Source organism: Danio rerio, chromosome 4 (assembly GCF_049306965.1).
Source record: "Danio rerio strain Tuebingen ecotype United States chromosome 4, GRCz12tu, whole genome shotgun sequence".
In the NCBI taxonomy this organism is placed as follows: Eukaryota; Metazoa; Chordata; class Actinopteri; order Cypriniformes; family Danionidae; genus Danio; species Danio rerio.
In genome coordinates this window covers 14,310,596-14,333,690 of record NC_133179.1, presented here as the reverse complement: position 1 = coordinate 14,333,690, position 23,095 = coordinate 14,310,596, and the positions used below count along the sequence as shown (strand labels likewise).

The 23,095-nt window shown below is 36.3% G+C and overlaps 1 protein-coding gene across 1 annotated transcript; it reads right to left on the bottom strand.

The window, feature by feature from the left end:
- Nucleotides 1-134: 134 nt before the first annotated feature.
- Nucleotides 135-22,999, bottom strand: cntn1b (contactin 1b). Its single transcript, NM_001014814.1, is given in 24 exon segments — nucleotides 135-1,650; nucleotides 2,332-2,488; nucleotides 2,898-3,013; nucleotides 3,098-3,287; nucleotides 3,367-3,479; nucleotides 4,972-5,203; nucleotides 5,288-5,358; nucleotides 5,432-5,581; nucleotides 6,281-6,448; nucleotides 8,078-8,201; nucleotides 8,282-8,454; nucleotides 8,556-8,683; nucleotides 8,764-8,914; nucleotides 9,022-9,139; nucleotides 9,244-9,368; nucleotides 11,610-11,791; nucleotides 12,037-12,136; nucleotides 12,236-12,442; nucleotides 13,975-14,070; nucleotides 14,156-14,337; nucleotides 16,318-16,444; nucleotides 16,644-16,685; nucleotides 20,475-20,562; nucleotides 22,799-22,999. Coding segments are annotated over 23 exon segments (3,096 nt in total). The 5' UTR covers nucleotides 20,536-20,562; nucleotides 22,799-22,999; the 3' UTR covers nucleotides 135-1,567.
- Between the last annotated feature and the right edge of the window lie 96 nt (nucleotides 23,000-23,095).

Here is a 23,095-nt window from a genome sequence, read left to right as displayed (position 1 = left end):
TAGTTAAAAATAAAATTATATTTTTTAGAAATGATTCAAACATTCTTTGATTTAAGGTAGAAACTTTAATTGCAAATTTCCAAGACGGTTATAAAATATACCATAACTACAGTGAGAAAAAGAGAAGCATTTTGTTGGGCAATATTTTTATTTGTAATATTTACTGATGTACAGTAGCTACAGGTGAAAATAGCAGTGTGAATCATTTAAAATACGTGGAAAAAATCTAGGGAAGTCACTTTAAAATCAAACAGTGGTTTTATAAATATTACCAAACGTAAAAAATAAGCTGAAAGCCAAGTGCATAAACAAAAAAACTAAACAATTTTAATGGTGCAGTTGTGCCGCTGATGACATGGAAAATGACTAAAAAAGATGTTATGTTTAATAAATACATTCACTAATTTACAATCCACTCATTTACAGTAATTCCTGTAGATTTTTGTGATTAGTGGGTGTTTTTTATTTATGCTTTTCAATTACGAACTTAATCTCTGCTCCAACAAATGTTAATGTTGAAAAGTTTAACAAAGTGATTTTGAATTGTTTGAAACTTTGTTGATCATGTAAATGATTTTACAAAATCTACAATGTGTGGCTAGAATTTTCTGTAATTGTGCATCATTATTAAGTCTTATACAATCTATTGTTTTAAACTACTACAAAAAAAAAAAAATCTATAAAAGTCACTTTGTTAAAGTACAGAGTTAAATATTCACATTGAAACTTGATGGAGCACAGATGAAGGTCCCATAACACAATTCCAAAGCATAACTAAACAAAAACTAAATAAATGAATGAACCCAGCAAGCATTTTTTGTTTTTAAAAAATGTCTAATAAACGCCTAAACATAGTTGTCTTGGTTAAAACAAGGCTAAATTTGGGCTGTCAGTGAAAATCTTATATAAGATTTGTCTTGTATAAGAATAGCCCAAACTAGTCATCAAACAAACAGAAATGAATGACTACACATATAAATCTGTCTAATCTGTCTATTTGATGACTATTCTAGTTATGGACTATTCTTAGATGTCTAATAGACATCTAAACATGGCTAAAACAAGACTAAAACAAGGCTAAATTTGGGCTGTCAGTGAAAATCTAATAGACGTCTAACAATAGGCCAAAACTAGACTAGTCATCAAATAAACAGGAATGAATAAGTAGTTATTCATATAGCTAGTTTTGGGCTATTCTTCGATGTCTATTAGATTTTCACTGACAGCCCAAGTGTAACCTTGTCTTAGCCAAGCTGTTTACACCTAGATGTGTATTAGATGTCTATTAAACAAAGATTGTTTGCTGGGAATGAATAAATATATTATACAGTGTCTGAATAAGCCATCAAAAATTCACCAACTCCTGCTACTATACTGTATATGTTTATTTTACAACACCATTTCATTGATTGATTGTGGCTATTTTATTTTATACAAACACATTCTTTATATTCGTTACACTCTCAAACAAACTTCATTTGCACCATGAGATTGTCCTGTTCGGACCATATGTTTTCATCTCGGAGGGATTTTGCAAGGTTTGACAGTCTTTTTTTTTTTTTTTTGCCTACAGGCCTAAAGTGGTCCAGGCAAGAGCCAGCAGCAGGACAGAGACCACACTGACAGATTCAACACCCACGGCTGCTTTACCTGAACACAACACAAAACAACAGGAAGTGAAATGGATTGAACATCACAATGGATTTTAATTGCTGAGGTGAATACTCTAGAGATCGAGTTTGGGATTGGTATGGTGTTTTTAAACCATACTGAAAATACTAAAAGAAAGGATTTTCTGCTCATAAAGGCTGCATTTATTTTATTAACAATACAATAAAATAGGGAAATATCAATATAATTTAAATTAACTGTGTTCTTATTGAGTGTAGTATTGAATTTCTGCATTATTACTTCATTGTCCTTTGGAAATCATCCCAGCGGGCATCACAACAATATCAAAAATGCAAATCAATTTGATGTAAAAACCTTTCTGTCTGTTTGACATTCACACATTAATGCTGTTTTAACCACCAAAATAACGATACAAAAAGAATACTAATATAAGAAATGGTCTTATTTAATAACAAATAACAAATTTGCGCTGTATTTTGTATCCCTACAATGCTTGATGATGTCAAAATGACATCTAACTGACATCTAACATTGATGTCAAAAATACATCAAAAAGTCAATTGACATCAAAACTATTTGCATTTTTGATGTTTTTTTGATGTGGGTTTGGGATTATAATATATGTTTTCAATTACGGTGAATTGAGACATAATTTTTGCCCTGATAATCATGGATATTATTAGTGTATGAAGCACTGACCCTGTACTCTGATCTGTGAAATGGGTCCATCTCCTCCCTCACAGCGAGCTCGCAGCTCTATGACGTAATCACCAGTTTCTGGCATGGGGAAGTCAATGTAGTGCCTGCCGGTGGTGTAAAGCTTCCCATAACGCTCACCTTCCTTCCGGAACAAAATCTGAGGGAAAAACACCCTTTTTCAGTGATATCAATATACATAAGTAAACATTTATTTTTCGGCTTAGTCCCTTTATTAATCTGGGGGCCCAAGGTAGAATGAACCGCCAACTTATCTAGCAAATGTTTTACACAGCGGATGCCCTTTCAGCTGTGTGCATAATTACTTTAAATAATAAACTGAAACAAAATTGTATTAAAATAAAATAAAATTTAGGTTGCGATAATAAAATAAAAAATAAATTTATAAATATCCATTAAAACAAGGATAATATAATTCAAATTCTAGTAATAAATAAACAAAAATATATAAAATTGAATAACAAATTAAATTGTTCAAAAGATAACAGGACTAACAAGTCATTTGTCAACAGATTTTTCTAATAAAACTTTAACTATGATCAGCTCACCTTGTACCCCTCCACATAAGACTCATTCCAGTAGTTATAGATGTGATCCCAATACAGATACAGCCATTTGCGTGTAAAGCTGACATACTTGTAAACTCTCAAACGACGACTTGGGGCTGAAAGCACAACATACATATACAGTATTCTCATTTCAAATATGACAGCAATAATAAAAATGTGTGACTTCAAAGATATCTTACGGGGTCTTCTGGTAAACATTTCACAGTGTTCGCTTGGTGGTCCCAGTCCTGCTCCATTAAACGCTCGCACCTCAATAAGGTAATGCGAATCAGGTCGCATGTTTTCCAGACGGGTTTGGTTTACAGTTCTGTGAACAATGACTCGAGATGCAGCAGCTTCATTATCATCGTATTTTCTCCAGTAGCGTATCTGCAAAATCAAGTGAAGACACATGAGGAGCAGGACATCTTGGTTATTCCAAGTTATTTCACTTAAGACCCAAACTAACTTGGTATCCGTCGACCCACATTGGTGGTGCCTGGTAGACTGGTAACCACCAGACTAAAGCCTCTGTGGAGGTGACCTGACGGGCATACACATCTAGTGGGGCTTCAGTCGGTGCTGAGGGGGACAATACATAAAGGATGCCTTGACTGAGCATTTTTTTAAGTAAATCAGTTAAAAAAGAATATACATAAACAAATACATTAGATGGATGGATGGATGGAAAATTTATAAATAATAAGAGATACTACTTCTGTCATTGAAAACTATACTTTAAATGAGAACAAGATAGTTATAAAATAATTAAATTCATTAACAAGTAATAGATAGATATATTATGTGCATCAAAGAAGGTTATAAAAATAATATAATATATAATAGATAGAATAATATATAAATAGAATAATTTATTTTTAAAATCCAGTAATATTAATCATTGGGAGAGAACACATCTAAAAAACATAAAATAAAAACATGTGAAATAAAATGTATTAGAAAACATAATAACTCCCCAAATAGCAGGGGAGCTGCACTGCAAAGGCCCTTGCATTTTTGTTAGCAAGACAGTGTATTCTTTTATTATGGAAACAAAGATTTCCCCCGAGTTTTGACAACTGGTTGAGAGATGCAATGAGCTTCATCCATTTGGAAAGAATCAGGTTTACAATAAACGGCAATACTAGAGCTTTTTCTGAAACATGGGACCTATTTAGAATTTTCTTAACTGAGCATGTGAGTATCTCCACAGACCGTCAATCTAAATCTTAGGGCCTTACAATTGCAAAGCAAATGTAATTAATTACTTTCTATAAATACCTGAGGATTAATGTTTGTAATATTGGGTTATCAAGGTATATGTATATTCTGTACAGGTTTTTAATTTTTTTATTTATTGATTTGTTTTATTAATTTATTTTTATTAAGCAATTTATTTATTTAATTAATTTATTTGTTTGTTTGTTTGTATGTTTGTTTATATTTCTTCTTTTCTCTCTTTTTTTCTCTTCTTTTCTAAATGTAATTTCAACTTGTTTGGAGGGTGGGGGTGGGAATAATATTTGTTTAAATTTCTCTGTAAAATTACTTTGTTATATCTGTGAAAATTTAATAAACAGATAAAAAAGAAAACTCAATAAATAAATAAAGTTATTTTTAAATAGTTAAAAAAGAAAATATAATTTAAAAATGTTAAAAATGAATATTCATCAGAAAAAACACAATAAACATTACAATTACAATGAAATACAATAAAATGAATTCATTAAATAAAATAGTAAACACAAGAAAATAAATGAAAAAGAGGATTAAACAGACATTAAATATCCTTACTAAACATCAGTTTAAATAAAAATATTTAAATAAAATTCAAAAGATAATACGAAATTAAAGTTAAAAATCCATACATTTTATTCATTCATTCATTCATTTTCTTGTCAGCTTAGACCCTTTATTAATCTGGGGTCGCCACAGCTTAATGAACCGCCAATTTATCCAGCACGTTTTTACGCAGCGGATGCCCTTCCAGCCGCAACCCATCTCTGGGAACCATACATTTTAAATCCATACATTTACATTTAAAAATACCTGCATACATATATAAAATTCTCACCTATTCTTGGTGAGTAAACCACTGATATAAGACTTGCGGGTCCTTCTCCTTTGTTATTGAAGGTGCTGACTTTGATCTGTATTTCAGTATCTGGTGTCATGCTCTCTTTGTACACATAACGTCTGGTCTCGGGATCCTCCACGGTTGACCATTTCCACTCATAATCCTCATGCTGCTTGAACGCCACAACATAGCCAAACTTCTTCCCAAAGAAAAACTGAGGTTTCACAGGCTGCAATAGAATTAAGGAACACATTAGAAATCCACAACTGCCTGCTAATTAACAAATCAAGCATTAAAGCACATGAACACGCACATTCCAAGTCACGATCAACTCTCCGCTTATTCCCACTTGTCCAATGACGTCAGAAGGAGCTACTGTTGGCCCTAAAACAAGAAAAAGTCTGGGTGAGACAATGATGGATGCAAACATTAGTTATTAATTACTATACAAACTTACTGGCATCCCATGTCTTGATTTTAATGGACGGACGGCTGTTTTCACCAGCTCCGAATTCATTGATGGCATGCACTCTGAACTCATATTGCATCCAGGGGTACAGGTCAACTACAGTGGCTGACTCTGTAGATCCATTCAGAAACGCAGGAGCTGGGAAAACACACACTGAGAGTCAAAAAACACAAAAGTAATCCCCTTCTCTTCTTAAAAGTGTTTAGGACTTATGAAAAAAATGTATCAGTCTGCATAAGAAATTGGACATCATTTCCAAAATTATTACTTGATTTCTATGGTATGACACGTTTGGTGTTGAGATTACAATAATGTTTCTCACACAGACAAACTAATTCTCTTTACAATAACTTAAAAGGGATAGTTCACCCAAAAACGACAATTCTGTGATCATTTACTCATCCTTTACCTGTTCCAAGTCTGTTTGACTTTCTTTCTTCTGCTTAACATAAAAGAAGATTTTTTAAACAAAGCAGGAAACCTGTAACCATTGACTTTCATAGTGTTTGTTTTTCTATTATAGAAGTCAATGGTTACAGGTTTTCAGCTTTCTTCAAAACACCTTCTTTTGTGTTCAATAGAAGAAAGAAACTCATAGAGGATTTGAAACCCTTGAGTGAGGCTAAATAGTGAGTAAACTTTCATTTTTGGGTGAACTGTCCCTTTAATATATCAACTGAAGCTATGAGGATTGATATAAAAATACTTTTTTGACTCTAAAAGTGATTGTGCCTACATCTCAGATGGCTGGAGGGTGAACAAATTAGCAGTAAATTTCTATTGATGAGTGAACTGTTCCTTTAAAATGTGCATTTTGTCTCCCTCTAGTGGACTCACTGGTAGTTGCGGTTTTCCAGTCTTCAGGATCAAGGGCGTAAAAGTCTCTTGTTTGCACGATATGCTGGATGAGAGGACTACCGTGATCTGATCCCAAACACCATCGTATTTTAACTGATGTGTCGCCGATTTCTTCCACACGGACGCCACCTGGAGGACCAGGCAAACCTGCGGCAAGAAGATGACAATGATATGTTATTTTGAGTTATACAGTAATACAAATGATTAATACAGCTTTGTGTAATGAACGCCAGCTATTTGTGTAACTAAATATCACTGACCTGTTCATAAAATGCCTATTAACGACTGACTTAAGAGTCAATTCAAGAGTTCACACTTAGCTGATGATTGGTAATAGGCTAGTTTGGCATGCTGTCCCAAGAGAGAGCCCTGAGCTCATGAGATCCTTGAGCCCGGGGCTCCCTCCTGTTTGCAAGGCGAGACGGGAATTTGAGCTCAGGTAGATCTCGAGGGTGTGCTGCTGGTGGAACTTGACTATGGTGCTAATTTGGTTTAGGTAATTTACTTATGTCTCATGTTTTGGACTGTGGGAGTAAACTGGAGGACCCGGGGAAAACCCACGCGAGCACGAGGAGAACATAAACTCCACACAGAAATGCCAACTGGCCGGGTAGAGAACCGAACCGGAGGCATTCTTGCTGTGAGGCCACAGTGTTAGCCACAAGGCCGCCGTGCTGCCCTATAGAGGAAAAAGAGGAGGAGAGGGGGTGGAAGGGGGGGATTCCTCAAGACGAAGATGACTAAAGGTAATCTAATACTATGGTTATTTATACTGAGTTAGGAATCGGCTGATTGGTGGTTTGTACATTAGCGTGACTCGGGGCCAGCCGTGTCAATCATAAGCACGTGATCCTCTCGAAATTATTTTATAAATAAACTTCACTTAGTGCACTGCTTCTAACACCTGAAATGAAATTCAAATTTCATTTTTAGTCGAACTGAAGGAGTTAAGTTGGTGCCGTGACCCGGATGGGAGTGAGGTTAAGGAAGTGACTGTGGCTCAACCGACACCGCAAGAGATCCACTTGCAACTAATTCTAAAAACGCCAGTCTTTCGAGACTTTGTTAGTGTGCCTGCTTTCCATGGTGTAACAGCTGCTTCAAAAACGGCACAAAGCAGGGCAAGTACAGAGTCGTTTTATTGGTGCCGTGACCCAGATGTGAGTGAGGATTAGTGATGTTGAGTGTTGCATAGAACAGTTTCTAAAAGCCTTACAGGTAAACTAATGCTGGCACATTCAGTCTTCAGCATCATTGTTAGTAATCCTTCCTCCCATGCAAGAACTTTATTTCAAATCTTGATCGGGGCAGGGTAAGTAAAACCGGAGGGTTTACAAAGATGGTGTGACCCGGATTGAGTGAGGTTTAGGGGTATGTTTAATGTAGGTCAGGGTTAGTTCACCCAAAAATAAGTATTCTTCCATAAATTGCACACATTTCTTTTGTTCAAAACCAATTTGAGATTCTTCCCTCTGTTGAAAACAAAAGAAGATATTTTAAAAAATGCTGGCACCCATTTACTTCCATAGTAATTTTTTGTCCTACTATGGAAGTCAACGGGTTCCAGGAACCAGCATTCTACCAACTATCTTCTTTTGTGCTCGACGGAGAAAAGAACTGGTTAAAACCATTTAATGGAGAGTAAATGATTTTTAATTTTCATTTTTGGGTAAACTGTCCCTTTAAGAGGCACACTAGTAACTTACGCTAAAGACCAGAAGGGTTAAATATGCTAATATATAAGAATCATTATTTTACATTGAAGAAATCACTAACCTCTGACAAAAACATCAGCTTCTGCGGTGGCGTTGTCCACTATAGTCTGAGCTGTGCAGATATAGTGTCCTGCATGTCTAATCTGAATGTTCTTGATCAGCAGGTCTCCGCTATTCTCATGATCCTGCAAAAAAACAATTCAATTATTTTCCCTTTCCTGTTCATTCCATAAACAGAACGCCTGGGGTTCTTGTGTCTGCTCACCATGTCCAGCTCGTAGTGTTCAAAGTCTGTGTAGAAGTTAATGATGTATGAATCGACAGTCCAGATGAAGGTGACGTCCAGACTGGGATCATAGGATGCAGAGCATTGGAGAACTATTGTATCCCCTACAGCTGCCTCAGAGTTTGATGGGCCAACTGTGATCTTGGTGGCCTCTGAAAAAATTGAGGAGATATAAATGTGGCACTTTATATTACTTATAAACACATTAATTATTTATAAATGTGAATTTTTTTTGTTTGTTATGTTCTCTCACCAGTAATAGTGAGGGTCCCAGTGCTGTTGGATTTGCCACGATCATTCTCAGCATAGCAGGTGTATGAGCCCTCGTCACTTTTTGTTGCATTCAGAATCTCCAGACTTCCATCGTCCCAAATGAATATCCTGAAAATAAAGGTGAATGACAGCCTCCACAACATTATATTCCATCCTAAGTACAGTAAATGCATGCTCTTAAGACTGACCTTGAGGAGTTGCTCAGGAGCTCCGAGCCTCGTTTCCAGATGAATCTGGGTTTGGGAGCAGCACGGGGATTGCACTCTATGACCACACGTCCATTTTCAGCCCCAAGCAGAATCTTCTTCACTGGGTTATATATGAACGTCGGAGCACAGGCTGAGAAAAGACCATTGAACAAACTCAACCTTCAGCTATAATTACATGTTCCCTTCGGAAAACAATTGTAATCAATAATGAGAGTAAAGAAGGATTGAAAAACTCACAGACAACCCGAAGCTCTGCATTGGCGTAGATGGTTCCCCATTCATTCTCAGCAATGCACTGATACATGCCCGAATCCTCAAACGTGAGACTGGAAAACTTCAGCTCCCCTTTGCCATACTGTGAATGAGAAAAAAAAATTTACACAAACATGTATGTATACATAAAACAACATGAAGAGTTTTCGTTTGGGTTTAAGACAGCAAATAAAGCAGGATATTAACCGAATAGCCGTCTTTTAGCCAACGTATCCATGGTATTGGTTTCCCAACAGCAACACATCTGAGAGTCAGTTCACTCCCGACATCTTTCTCCGTGTCATTGATGTGCTCCGCCCACTCTGGAGGACCTGTGGAGAAAATCACCCAATCAAAATCAATTATGCACTTTTTTCCGCATATATAATGAGCATCTTTGTTCAGAAACAAATATATCCACACTGGATATCAAAGTTAGAGAACAATTAAAACAAAAACATTTGATATCCTTCAAATATAGTATAACCTTCATTGTTCAATTTAGTTTTTTTCTTTATCAGGTTCATCTTAGGTCAAACCGAAAATAATAACTCGGTAAATACGATATAATATATATATAAATATAGATACATATACACATACCGTCATTCCAAATTTGAAAGAATTTTAACAGTGGGACTACAGTATTGTGTTGAATGTGTTCCAGTGACATTGTGAAGATTCTATTTTTCCAATTCTCTCTAAATTTCTCTTCTCTGATTTTGATTAGTGTTATTTTTTAACTATCATATGTAAGTTTTTACTGCGCTTAACAATATGTGCGACTCCTCCCAGCAGGCACAGGACATCAACATGACGCCAGATTGATGTTGTACCCCAAAACCGTGGGGACGTCAGTGTCCAACGTCCAACCTAAAATCAACAAATATCAACGTCTAATGATATTACAGCTTGATGTTGTGTGGACGTTATCACTATGACGTCTATCAAACGTTGGATTTTGGTTGCCATACACGATAAATAAATGTCAGTATTTGACATCATTATAATATTTTTTTTAAGATGTTGTCTCGACGTTGTATTTTGGTCACTTTCCAACACAACCTAAAATCAACCAAATATCAACATCTAATGATGTTACTGCTTGACGTTGTGTGGATGTTACCACTGTGACGTCTATCAGATGTTGGGTTTTGGTTCCCATACCTGACGAATAAATGTCAGTATTTGATTTCATTATAATGTTGGTTTAAGATGTTGTCTCGATGTTGTACTTTGGTCACTTTCCAAAACAACCTAAAATCAACCAAATATCAACATCTAATGATGTTACTGCTTGACGCTGTGTGGACGTTACCACTATAACGTCAATCAGACGTTGGGTTTTGGTTGCCATACCTGACGAATAAATGCCAGTATTTGACGTTAATATGATGTTAGCTTAAGATGTTGGCTCGATGTTGTCATTTGGTCACTTTTCAACACAACCTGAAATCAACCAAATATCAACATCTAATGATATTACTGCTTGATGTTGTGTGGACGTTACCATTATGAAGTCTATCAAACGTTGGATTTTGGTTGCCATACCTGACAAATAAATGGCAGCATTTTACGTCAACATGACATTGGTTTAAGATGTTGTCTCGATGTTGTATTTTGGTCACTTTCCAACACAACCTGAAATCAACCAAATATTGATGTCGTTTGACGTCGTTATTAGACGGTGGCTAGAATTTTTGTCACCTGACTTTACGACCTGAATCTAACCTGATATTGACCCCTTATGAGGTTGTGTGCCTGCTGGGATGAAATATGTAAGTTGACTGAGGTCAAAGTTAAGAAAACACTTGCAAACAAAAAAGCAGAAAACACTATCAGTTTGACAACACACGTGTGCACAAATTCTCATAGCACTGGTAAATACAGAAATGCAATGCAAATAGAGCAGACCACAATGGAAATGTGTTAGGGGACACCAAAAATTGATAAACCCTGCTCAATCCTCTTCAGAGTCAGCGGTGTTGCTGGAGATAAACAAAGAAATGAACTTTCCCAATGTGTCAATGTTTTTCTAAATGCATGTGTTTTCTTCACTTGGGACATGTTTCTGTATTTGCATGTGTTGTGAGGATTTGTTTGTGCATGTTATTAAACTGATTTCTATTTTCATGTGTTTATTAACTTGCAGTACGTTTGAGCTCTCTGTAAAAATGCTTCAAAATGACTATTCTAAAATAAATAAAACACATTATTGACCTTGTTACTGACGTATGAGCATGTGAGCCCATTGGAATCGTTTTGGCTTGAGACCTCCAGTCTCATTCACATCCACTGATATTTAGATGTTGAAAACAGCTCGTTATGCTGCTACATGTTTCAAACTGATATTTTCTTATTATTTTATTCTACTTTTTATCTATAGTCATGAACAAACCTATTTGTTGAGGAAGCAGTTTGATCAATTTCTGCTGTTAAATATTCCTAGTCATTTCTCCCATAGGCAACTGAATCGAAAGCTCTCAAACAATAAAGAAAACAAGCGTACTTCCGCATTGCAGAATAATGCCAATAGGGTCCTGGATAGAGTCTAATACTTCTTTATGTTATACCTTCAACATAGAGCCACTGTCGATACCAGTCCATCCCTTTCACATTGAGCGTCTCACACTCGTAGCTGCCCTCGTCCTCATACTGGACGTTGATCAGGTGAAGTAAAGCTCCATTCATGCTGACTTCATAGTTTGGCGGGAGATCAGCGTCTAGCTTCCTCCAGCGAATGTGTGGAAGAGGACTGAAAGGTAGACAATGAGTTTATATGAAGAAAAACAACCAGAAAAGTGTGCAAAAGTCAATATTTCACTAACAGAAAGGTATTGTTCAGTTATATTTACTGAGCATTTCCCATGATTGAATGGTTCAGATAAGGAAGACATCCAAAATATGTACTATTGGTGTGCCTCCAGGAACAGGGTTGGGAAACATTGTTCTTTAGTTCAATGCACATGATATATACACTATCTGCATTCGTTGACTTACTTTCCAAGTGCAAAGCACTCCAGAGTGATGTTCTGGTGCACCAAAGCATACGTCTTAGGAAATTTCACCCGGATATCAGCAGGATATCGCTTCACTTCCTCTGTTTAAAGTGTAGAGATACAAATGATTATTAGTTATTGTTAAACAAAAGTGTTCTAAGCAGAAATCTTGCCATTGTGGGTAATGTGAAAGCGCTTACTCTCTATCTGTGGAATCAGAGCTATAGGCATGCTGAAAACACTCTTGCCGATGGTGGGGCTCGACACAAAACAGGAATAATTGCCGACATCAGACGGCTCGACTTTCGCAATGTACAGATTCCCGGTGCTCTGAGAGACGAAGCGCCGCTGATCTGGGAGGATGAAGTTAGGGAAGTCATTGTAGATCCAGCGGAACATCACCTCATCTGAGAGACAACAAAACAACACAATGCTCATTATTAGTAAACTTACTAAAAAAATAATTATTTGTTAAATAATTAATATAATGTTATAATAATATATAATTGAATAATAATACATATCTTTTATAATAATTATTTATATAATATTTTAATAGTTTATTTATACTTTATAGTCATGTGCATGATTCATCTGTATGATTTTTAGGTACCATTAAATTGATAATTTTGTCAAATATATTTATAAACAACAATAATAATGATGAATTGTGTATGTACCTGCCAACATTTGTCTCAGAAAATCCAGGACACCCAGGGCGGGGGGTGGGATTGGATGTCTAGGTGTCTGGGTGAGGTGTTTGAATAACACAGCTAAGTAACATATATGCATGAGTTTCGGAAGCCACTGCGATCGATACCAAAGTGGGCGATCCAGGAGTGTTATAGACTGTACCAAAACGCTTAGAGGGGGGGAATTACGGGAGTTTTCTGGCAGAAATAACAAAACAAAAGGGAAGGGGATTGGGAGATGGGTCTGAAATACAGGTAGACTCCCACGAAAAATGGGAGTATTGGCAGGTATGATGTATGGTTGTATCATACAATGTGTATATATGGGGGGGGGGGGGGGGTAAATAAATATTGAAGACATCATGTTTGTTTCCTTTGAATAATATTTCTAAAGAAGCTATTAACTTGGAATTGAATCAGATTTTGGTTAAAATCCAAACAATACAAAAAAAAAGAAAGTACTGAACTACTGAAACATAATTAATACATTATGTAAAAGGCTTTTTTGGTGATGACAGTTTAAAGACGCCTCTCATATGAAGAGTTAAGTCACATCAATTGCTCAGGTGTGATTTTTTCACAAACTGATGGTTTTGTGGGTCTTTCAACTCTGATCTCTGATTTTCTATTTTTTCTATTGGATTCAAGTCAGGTGATTGGTTAGGCCATTCTACAGCTTGATTTTATTTCTCTGAAAGCATTTAAAAGTTTCCTTGGCTGTGTTTTGGACCATTGTCTTGCTGAAATGTCCACCCTGGTTTCATCTTCATCATCCTGATAATGTAGAGGATGGACTGAAGCAGCTTATATTTATTTACAATGATGAAGAGCAGAGAGTTGCTGAAGAACTACTGAGAGTCTGGCTTTTACTGCCTTTCTACAACTTCCTTTCTTCATGTGTTCAATACTTTTTCCCTGCATCATTTCATTTTATTACACATAACTTTATTTGTAAACTAATTAGATCCATATGTGGATTTATTTGCTTGTTACCAACATCAGGTGAAAATGTCAAGTCAACAGCACTTTTAGAAACATGTTTTCTAAGAAAAATAGTGACGCCTTCAATACTTATTTTACTAATGCTTAATTTGAACTAAATCTTATTTGTCATTATTTAGGGTTGAGACAGAATCCCAAATGCCAAATGAGCCTTATCATAGTAGCCCTTGTTGAAATCTAACAGCGATCTTTTAATTGTTACAATATTAAGGTTAATTTTGCTGATATATATGAGCAGATCTTACCTGGATAGCGAGAGGGAGGTGTACACAGCAGAACAGCTCCCTGTCCTTCCTTCACATTCACCGGCTCTCTCTCATCTGTAGGAAACTGGTTCAGGTCTGCAGAACAAAGTACAACTAAGACTAAGCAACAGAGGGGAAAAAATGATTAACACAAACCCAACAAGTCCAATTCCTCACATACATCCAAACTTGACGTTGGCCTCTTTGCTCATGACGGTGCCGTACACGTTCTTGGCCACACATACATATTTTCCAGCATGCTTGTTTTTTTCTGGGTTTGTAATGACCAGGTTTCCTCCAACCAGGCTGAAGTGCTCATCTGGCTGCTCCATCAGCTTAATTTGCCAGTTGTTTAACCACCACCTGTGAAGTATGGCATTTCATTAATGAACTTCTGCTACAGAACTTTTTCCAATTGAGCTATGGGTAAGCCCCGCCCCACAAACACAAAGCCAATAGCAGCTGAGTATCAGAAGACTGGAACTCTTACAATTTTAGGTTTCAGCATCATAGAAAAACCAACCCAGGCTCATTCTGAAAATGTACCCCTATATATATTTTTCGAGAGTGCCAAATACGTCCCAGGAGGTATGTTGCTTTGCAGTTTTGATTTTTGCGAATCCACCAAAGGCTCCTGTGTATATTTTTTGAGATCTTAAATTTCTCTCGTGAGTGCACCTGCTCCTTCCCTAAACCCAACCAATAGTGTTTTCAAAGGCACAGATTAATCCGCCCACCCTCTTCTCCAACCCAACCGACAGTTTTCAAAAGCAGTCCAGAAAAAAAGCCCTCGCCTGATTTTAACCATGTTTTCAGATTTAAACACCTCACCCGTTGATTTACTTGTTTATTTTATTTTTTTGTTTTTGTCTTACTTGCCTTTCTGGAACCGTTTTTTGCCAGACTCGAACCCTGTTGTTGTGGTCAACTCTTCTTTGCATCTCAAGTCTGCCGATGTACATGGTGAGCTACTGACAAACTGGCAATAGAGGGGAAAACCGTCCATACGAAGGTAAGCAGTCAGCTGGAATGCCATCATACCGCCCCAAAGAGTTTATTTTAAAAACGAAATGCAGCCATACAAACAACTGGATACATCTCGATCTCTAGAAATGTATATAGGGCTACAATTTCAGAACAAGCCTATGTTGCGAAAAACCCTGGAAGATCCAAAGCTCTCATAGGTTTGAATGAGTTTATTCTGCAAATGTGGTAAAATAATATGTCTAGTGTACTTATGTAAAGATATTCCATTTCCTAAATCCAAACAAGACAACCTAATATACAGAAGATCAACAAGACTGTATATATTAAGTCTAGGTAATAAAGAAACTATGCTTTTAACTCTGAAAACATCACCTTACTTTATTGAAGTCCAGTTGTTATGTAATAACACAGCTTGGTTAGAAAGTTCTTGAGCCAGTGCTATTGTTAACTTTTTTTCGTCAGTGATGCTAAATACTGATTTACTCAATGTTAGTATTTAATGATATCCATGTCATCCCATCTTTATCTTGGAAAAACAGGTCATCACAGTTTAACGCATTTATTTGTTTATTTTTTTGACAAAATTATTAGATACTAGATAAATAGGTAGATTTAAATGACCCTGTGGTGAAACATATACTTGATTGTTTTCATGTGTGATTGTAAAATAAAGCTTCCAACGCTTACTGTAAATCGTCTTTTCCAAATGTACCTGATCCACTATATTTATTGTAAAATCTTTTATAAACACCTTCCGTGGCATTTTTAATGTTAATTTCCAACTGAACGCTACTGTATAAATATTAGTGATCCTTCAAAAACATCTTGGAAGAAGCTTTTCACACTGACGGCTGTAATTAGCCATTGGTTTCTATGCTAAGGTGAAGCAAGAGTCTTTTCAAAGTTCCCAAATGAGAATCAGGTGGGGTTGCATTAAGTTCTTAGAGCAGCTGACTTTAGTATTGGTAACCTAGTAACCAACGGTACACAAAGCAAGCATAATGGAGAAAGCTGATTAGTCATATACAGTAGATGTTTGTTCCTGGAACTAAGGATGTAATATTTTTGCCAAAACCACCTCACGTTAGCATATATTTTATAAATGTAATAAATTTTTATTCAGAGTTTGCTATTTCCATCACTTGTTTCTCATCTGATACTTTAAAATGCACTTTAACACAGATTAATGGAAGCCCAGCTACTGTAATATAGTCTGTTAGTTTAATTGTGACACAACTCTGTTAGTTTGTCCGAGTTAGCAACACTAACTCTGAGTCGTGCTTACTGATAGGTCAATTTTGGTAGGCAGAGGTAATAACAAAACGAATGTGTGATCGGAGAAGAATAAAACCTTACTTGATAATGGCCGGTGGGTTTGCACGCACCCTGCAGTTCATAGATATTTTGTTTTCAGGTGAATCCTCCGCGTACACAGTGTCCAGAGGCTCTTCCTCAAATATGGGCCCAAAGCCAGTGGCCTCCTCTGATGACAAGAACAGGAGGCAATGTTAGACTAGATTTACCACAAAAAAACTACTCAACTAACTACAATATGGTTAATATAAGTAATGGTGGAAATCATCGCTAAATCTAGTCTATCAGTGCTAAATCTAGTCTATCATTAGCTCATTCTAAGTATAAATGAATATCTGAGGCACTTAAGGTAAAATTTAAAGACGTACTGTCAAAAATCCTGGGTTCAAAGATCCTGGGTTTAATTGCAGCTGGAGGAAGAAAAAAAAAAAACGGTTCAGTTCATTTGGATTTGGAAGATTATTTATACTACAGATATAATTTACAGAATAAACTTGTCCTGGAACATTATATGTGACAGACAGACAGACAGATTAGATAGGATAGATAGATAGATAGATAGATAGATAGATAGATAGATAGATAGATAGATAGATAGATAGATAGATAGATAGATAGATAGATAGATAGATAGATAGATAGATAGATAGATAGATAGATAGATAGATAGATAGATAGATAGATAGATAGATAGATAGATAGATAGATAGATAGATAGATAGATAGATATAGACAGACAGACAGACAGACCGACAGACAGACAGACAAACAGACAGACTTTACAAACAACACTTTATCCAGAAGATAAAAATATTATCAGACATACTGTGAACATTCATTTACTCTGTTAAACATCATAGATAATAACACAGAGAAAACCGCAGTTTAGCGCCCCCTGTAATGTTTGATACGGCTAACGTCATTGCACATTTTAGCCAGTTCGAACACAGACCATTCACCCTAGGTACACTAGAGGGCGCCTCTTCATCTACTTATCTACAGGTAGTAGATGACATCAATTTATTGCTTATAGGTGGGAAATAAAAAATTTATAATATGTGTAACGACATGATTGACATTTATTTGTTATTTAGGTTATAGGTCAAAGGTCATGTGTGTGATAGATAGATAGATAGATAGATAGACAGACAGACAGACAGACAGACAGACAGACAGACAGACAGACAGACAGACAGACAGACAGACAGACAGACAGACAGATAGATAGATAGATAGATAGATAGATAGATAGATAGATAGATAGATAGATAGATAGATAGATAGATAGATAGATAGATAGATAGATAGATAGATAGATAGATAGACTTCAAGAATCTTCTGTACAGCTTAAAGTGACATGTAAATTCTTCACCAGGTTAATTAGGTTAACTAGGCAGGTCAGGGTAATTAGTCAAGTTATTGTATGACGATGGTTTGTTCTGGAGACCATTGAAAAAAAATATATTGCTTAGGAGATAATTAGTGACCTTAAAATTAATTTTAAAAAATTATTTATTTAAAACTGCCTTATTACTGCCAAAATAAAAACAAATAAGACTTTTTCCAGAAGAAAAACATATTATCAGACATACTGTGAACATTCATTTACTCTGTTAAACATCATAGATAATAACACAGAGAAAACCGCAGTTTAGCGCCCCCTGTAATGTTCGATACGGCTAACGTCATTGCACATTTTAGCCAGTTCGAACACAGACCATTATCACCCTAGGTACACTAGAGGGCGCCTCTTCATCTACGTATCTACAGGTAGTAGATGGCATCAATTTATTGCTTATAGGTGGGAAATAAAAAATTAATAATGTGTGTAACGACATGATTGACATTTATTTGTTATTTAGGTTATAGGTCAAAGGTCATGTGTGTGATAGATAGATAGATAGATAGATAGATAGATAGATAGATAGATAGATAGATAGATAGATAGATAGATAGATAGATAGATAGATAGATAGATAGATAGATAGATATACAGACAGATAGATAGATAGAAAGATAGACAGACAGACAGACAGACAGACAGACAGACAGACAGACAGACAGACAGATAGACAGATAGATAGATAGATAGATAGATAGATAGATAGATAGATAGATAGATAGATAGATAGATAGATAGATAGATAGATAGATAGATAGATAGATAGATAGATAAATAGATAGATAGACTTCAAGAATCTTCTGTACAGCTTAAAGTGACATGTAAATTCTTCACCAGGTTAATTAGGTTAACTAGGCAGGTCAGGGTAATTAGTCAAGTTATTGTATGACGATGGTTTGTTCTGGAGACCATTGAAAAAATATATATTGCTTAGGAGATAATTAGAGACCTTAAAATTAATTTTAAAAAATTATTTATTTAAAACTGCCTTATTACTGCCAAAATAAAAACAAATAAGACTTTTTCCAGAAGAAAAACATATTATCAGACATACTGTGAACATTCATTTACTCTGTTAAACATCATAGATAATAACACAGAGAAAACCGCAGTTTAGCGCCCCCTGTAATGTTCGATACGGCTAACGTCATTGCACATTTTAGCCAGTTCGAACACAGACCATTATCACCCTAGGTACACTAGAGGGCGCCTCTTCATCTACGTATCTACAGGTAGTAGATGGCATCAATTTATTGCTTATAGGTGGGAAATAAAAAATTAATAATGTGTGTAACGACATGATTGACATTTATTTGTTATTTAGGTTATAGGTCAAAGGTCATGTGTGTGATAGATAGATAGATAGATAGATAGATAGATAGATAGATAGATAGATAGATAGATAGATAGATAGATAGATAGATAGATAGATAGATAGATAGATAGATAGATAGATAGATAGATAGATAGATAGATAGATAGATATACAGACAGATAGATAGATAGAAAGATAGACAGACAGACAGACAGACAGACAGACAGACAGATAGACAGATAGATAGATACTATCTACTATCTAGCCAGTTCGAACACAGACCATTCACCCTAGGTACACTAGAGGGCGCCTCTTCATCTACGTATCTACAGGTAGTAGATGGTATCAATTTATTGCTTATAGGTGGGAAATAAAAAATTTATAATATGTGTAACGACATGATTGACATTTATTTGTTATTTAGGTTATAGGTCAAAGGTCATGTGTGTGATAGATAGATAGATAGATAGATAGATAGATAGATAGATAGATAGATAGATAGATAGATAGATAGATAGATAGATAGATAGATAGATAGATAGATAGATAGATAGATAGATAGATATACAGACAGACAGACAGACAGACAGACAGACAGACAGACAGACAGACAGACAGACAGACAGACAGACAGACAGACAGACAGACAGACAGACAGACAGACAGACAGACAGACAGACAGACAGACAGATAGATAGATAGATAGATAGATAGATAGATAGATAGATAGATAGATAGATAGATAGATAGGCAGGCAGGCAGGCAGGCAGCCAGGCAGGCAGGCAGGCAGACAGACAGACAGACAGACAGACAGACAGACAGAGACAGACAGACAGACAGACAGACAGACAGAGACAGACAGACAGACAGACAGACAGACAGACAGACAGACAGATAGATAGATAGATAGATAGATAGATAGATAGATAGATAGATAGATAGATATAGACAGACAGACAGACAGACAGACAGACAAACAGACAGACTTTACAAACAACACTTTATCCAGAAGATAAAAATATTATCAGACATACTGTGAACATTCATTTACTCTGTTAAACATCATAGATAATAACACAGAGAAAACCGCAGTTTAGCGCCCCCTGTAATGTTTGATACGGCTAACGTCATTGCACATTTTAGCCAGTTCGAACACAGACCATTCACCCTAGGTACACTAGAGGGCGCCTCTTCATCTACGTATCTACAGGTAGATGGCATCAATTTATTGCTTATAGGTGGGAAATAAAAAATTAATAATATGTGTAACGACATGATTGACATTTATTTGTTATTTAGGTTATAGGTCAAAGGTCATGTGTGTGATAGATAGATAGATAGATAGATAGATAGACAGACAGACAGACAGACAGACAGACAGACAGACAGACAGACAGACAGACCAACCGACCGACCCCCGGAAATTGTAATATTCATATTTGACCCTTAAATTAATGTAAGCACATGCATTAAGCTCATTACCTGCTAATAGGAAGAAGCAGGAGAAAAGAGACAATAGCATGGCTGGGCCTGGGGTCGCCATCTTGATCCAGCAGTCCAAAAACCAGACCTGAGAACAAGAAAAATAGGGAAAAGGGAGAGCTGAAAGCTGCATTTTACTGCTCTGATGTAGCAGAGTGTGTCTGAAAGAGCAGCATTAACAATTGATCACATCCTACTAATGTTTACAGAGAATCAGCGATTCATCATTGACACAATACTGTTTGCACGCATGCATGTCCACAGCAGTTCAGTCATGTGCAGATGCAGAACATAAAGGAATATTACTTCTGAGTCTGGTGTGTTAAATGCAATAGTAAGTTTGAGAATGAAGTCTTCTTGCTAACACATGCAGCATCTCCAATCTGCTGCCAATGCACTTTTACACATTAACCCTAGCAGAGCGTGAGCAAAGACATTTTGCTCTGTTTTCTTTATAGTGTGAATGCTATTTTACTCCTAAAGCATGTTTATCCTCATGTTTGGCCTTCCATGTCATTGTGAAAACTGTTTTGCTGCACATGTGGTCCACTTATCCACTGAATTTTTCAGCAATCTCTCATATAATCTCATTGCATCCTCTGATCTGCAGTCTGCTGTCGTCCTGCACACTCGGATTTAGGTCACGACATGTCTACTGTAAGCTCATACTGAGGGAGTGGCAGAAAAAAAAAATCAAGCATCTCATTCATATGTGGTGAAACACAAATTTGCTTACTGGCAGATTGCATTGCATACTTACAGAATTTAGATGTGATCGTGAAGAATTTAAAGGGATAGTGCACATCAAACATGTAAATTACTGTTATTTTACTCACTTCAGATGACCTAAACTGTGGTCTTTGGTTATTTATAAATACAAGCTGAAACATATTGTTTTTTAAGATAGTAACGTAGTAAAGAGTGTACTTTTTTTTTGCCCAGACGTACCAATACACTTCATAAGGTTTTAATGTATTGGAGTGACCAATATTAGTTTAGTTTTGCCTGTATATGTATCTCTGAAAGTGTAAGTAGCTTGTTGACTAGCCACATAGCAAACTTTCTCTGGCCCAGCTCTGGTCCACACAGTCAGCTTTTGCTTGGCCCACATGCTGCAGTGAATTACAGTACACGACTGGACCAAGTCTGGATGCCAGACAATGGCCAAATATGGACTGTATCTGGGCCAAGTCTCAGCCAAATTAATAACCCATAACTGGGCCAGAACTAGAGCAGATTTGTTAATGTATCACAACTGAAATGAAATTGATAAACCCATAATTTTCTTAAAAGCAATCTGATTGGTAGAAGTTTTTTCTTTATTCATAAAGAATATAAATGTACTTTAAATGGGGGTCAAGATAGGCGAAACTTACATGGCCCACCTATCAATTATTAACATCTGGACCAAATAGTGGAATTTACATTTGGCCCAAGTATTGTGTGCTGACTTAAAGACCGTGCCACCTCTGCCAAACCAGGGCCATGTTTGGCCCACATGTTGTATGCCCGTGCTTGATGAATGCCAAATCTGGCCCAAATTTTTTTGCTACCTGGATAACTTTACAGAAATCCCCTAGAGACATGACTTTAGTTTAAAAATCTCCTTTAATTCTCAAGTGATTAACTGTTCACAATGTATTATTTACACTGAATAGATTAAGGAACATTGGGTGAACAATAGGTCGATAAATGTCTGAGGTATGCATTTAATAAGTTAATGTTCTACTGTAGAACAAAAACACCTATATCTTTGAAGGCTTGCTGATAAGTAAATTAACATCACATTTTTTATACTTATAGTTAAACTATTGCTTTAATACATTCATGTCCTGCGTCACTGATGAAGACTAGCGCCGCCCTTTGATGTAATACTGTCATGACATAATTTCTATCATTTTTGTTGCTAGGAAAACTTCTGTCCCGTTTAAAACTTTGGCCAATTAAATGTCACCTTATTACATCCTAAAACAAGCTGTGGCAGCATAAGAATGCGCAAATCAATCAGTAAATTGCAACTTATTAGGCTAAATATAAACATGATTTAAAGATGTTATTTGTTTTAAATGTGATCATAATAATAATTCTTACTAAGAGCGTATTTGTAAAATGCATTCTATTTATTAATATTTTCCATAACGGATGACATCAACTATGACCGGACTCATCCTCCCTCTTCTGCATTGCGGTATTCCCAAAACTGCACGGAACACCTCCATCCTGACTTCACCATGCAGAATAAACTAACCAACGTCTTAAACGCATCCTACTTTCACTTAAACCCTCCAAACCACCATATATAACCACAACAGCAGCAAACTCACCAGAAAAACGCGTTAAATCCACCAGCCAAGCAGCGCCCCGTCCCGCAGCCCGGCGCGAGACGCACACACACACGGCCTGCTATTGGAGGAGCGCGGAGCTGCGCATGTCTGGATGCTGAAGCACAGAGGGATGCTGACCGAGTCCATGTGCTTCTGCAGAGGGTCGCAAAGCTGTCAAGGTGATTTCAAGCATTTGTGAATGATTTCGATGCGTTTGGAGCAAGATAATTTGGCGATTTAAGGTATTGAGAGGCTTATCCGCGCACATCTGTTCAAATCCACTGGATTAAATTCTTG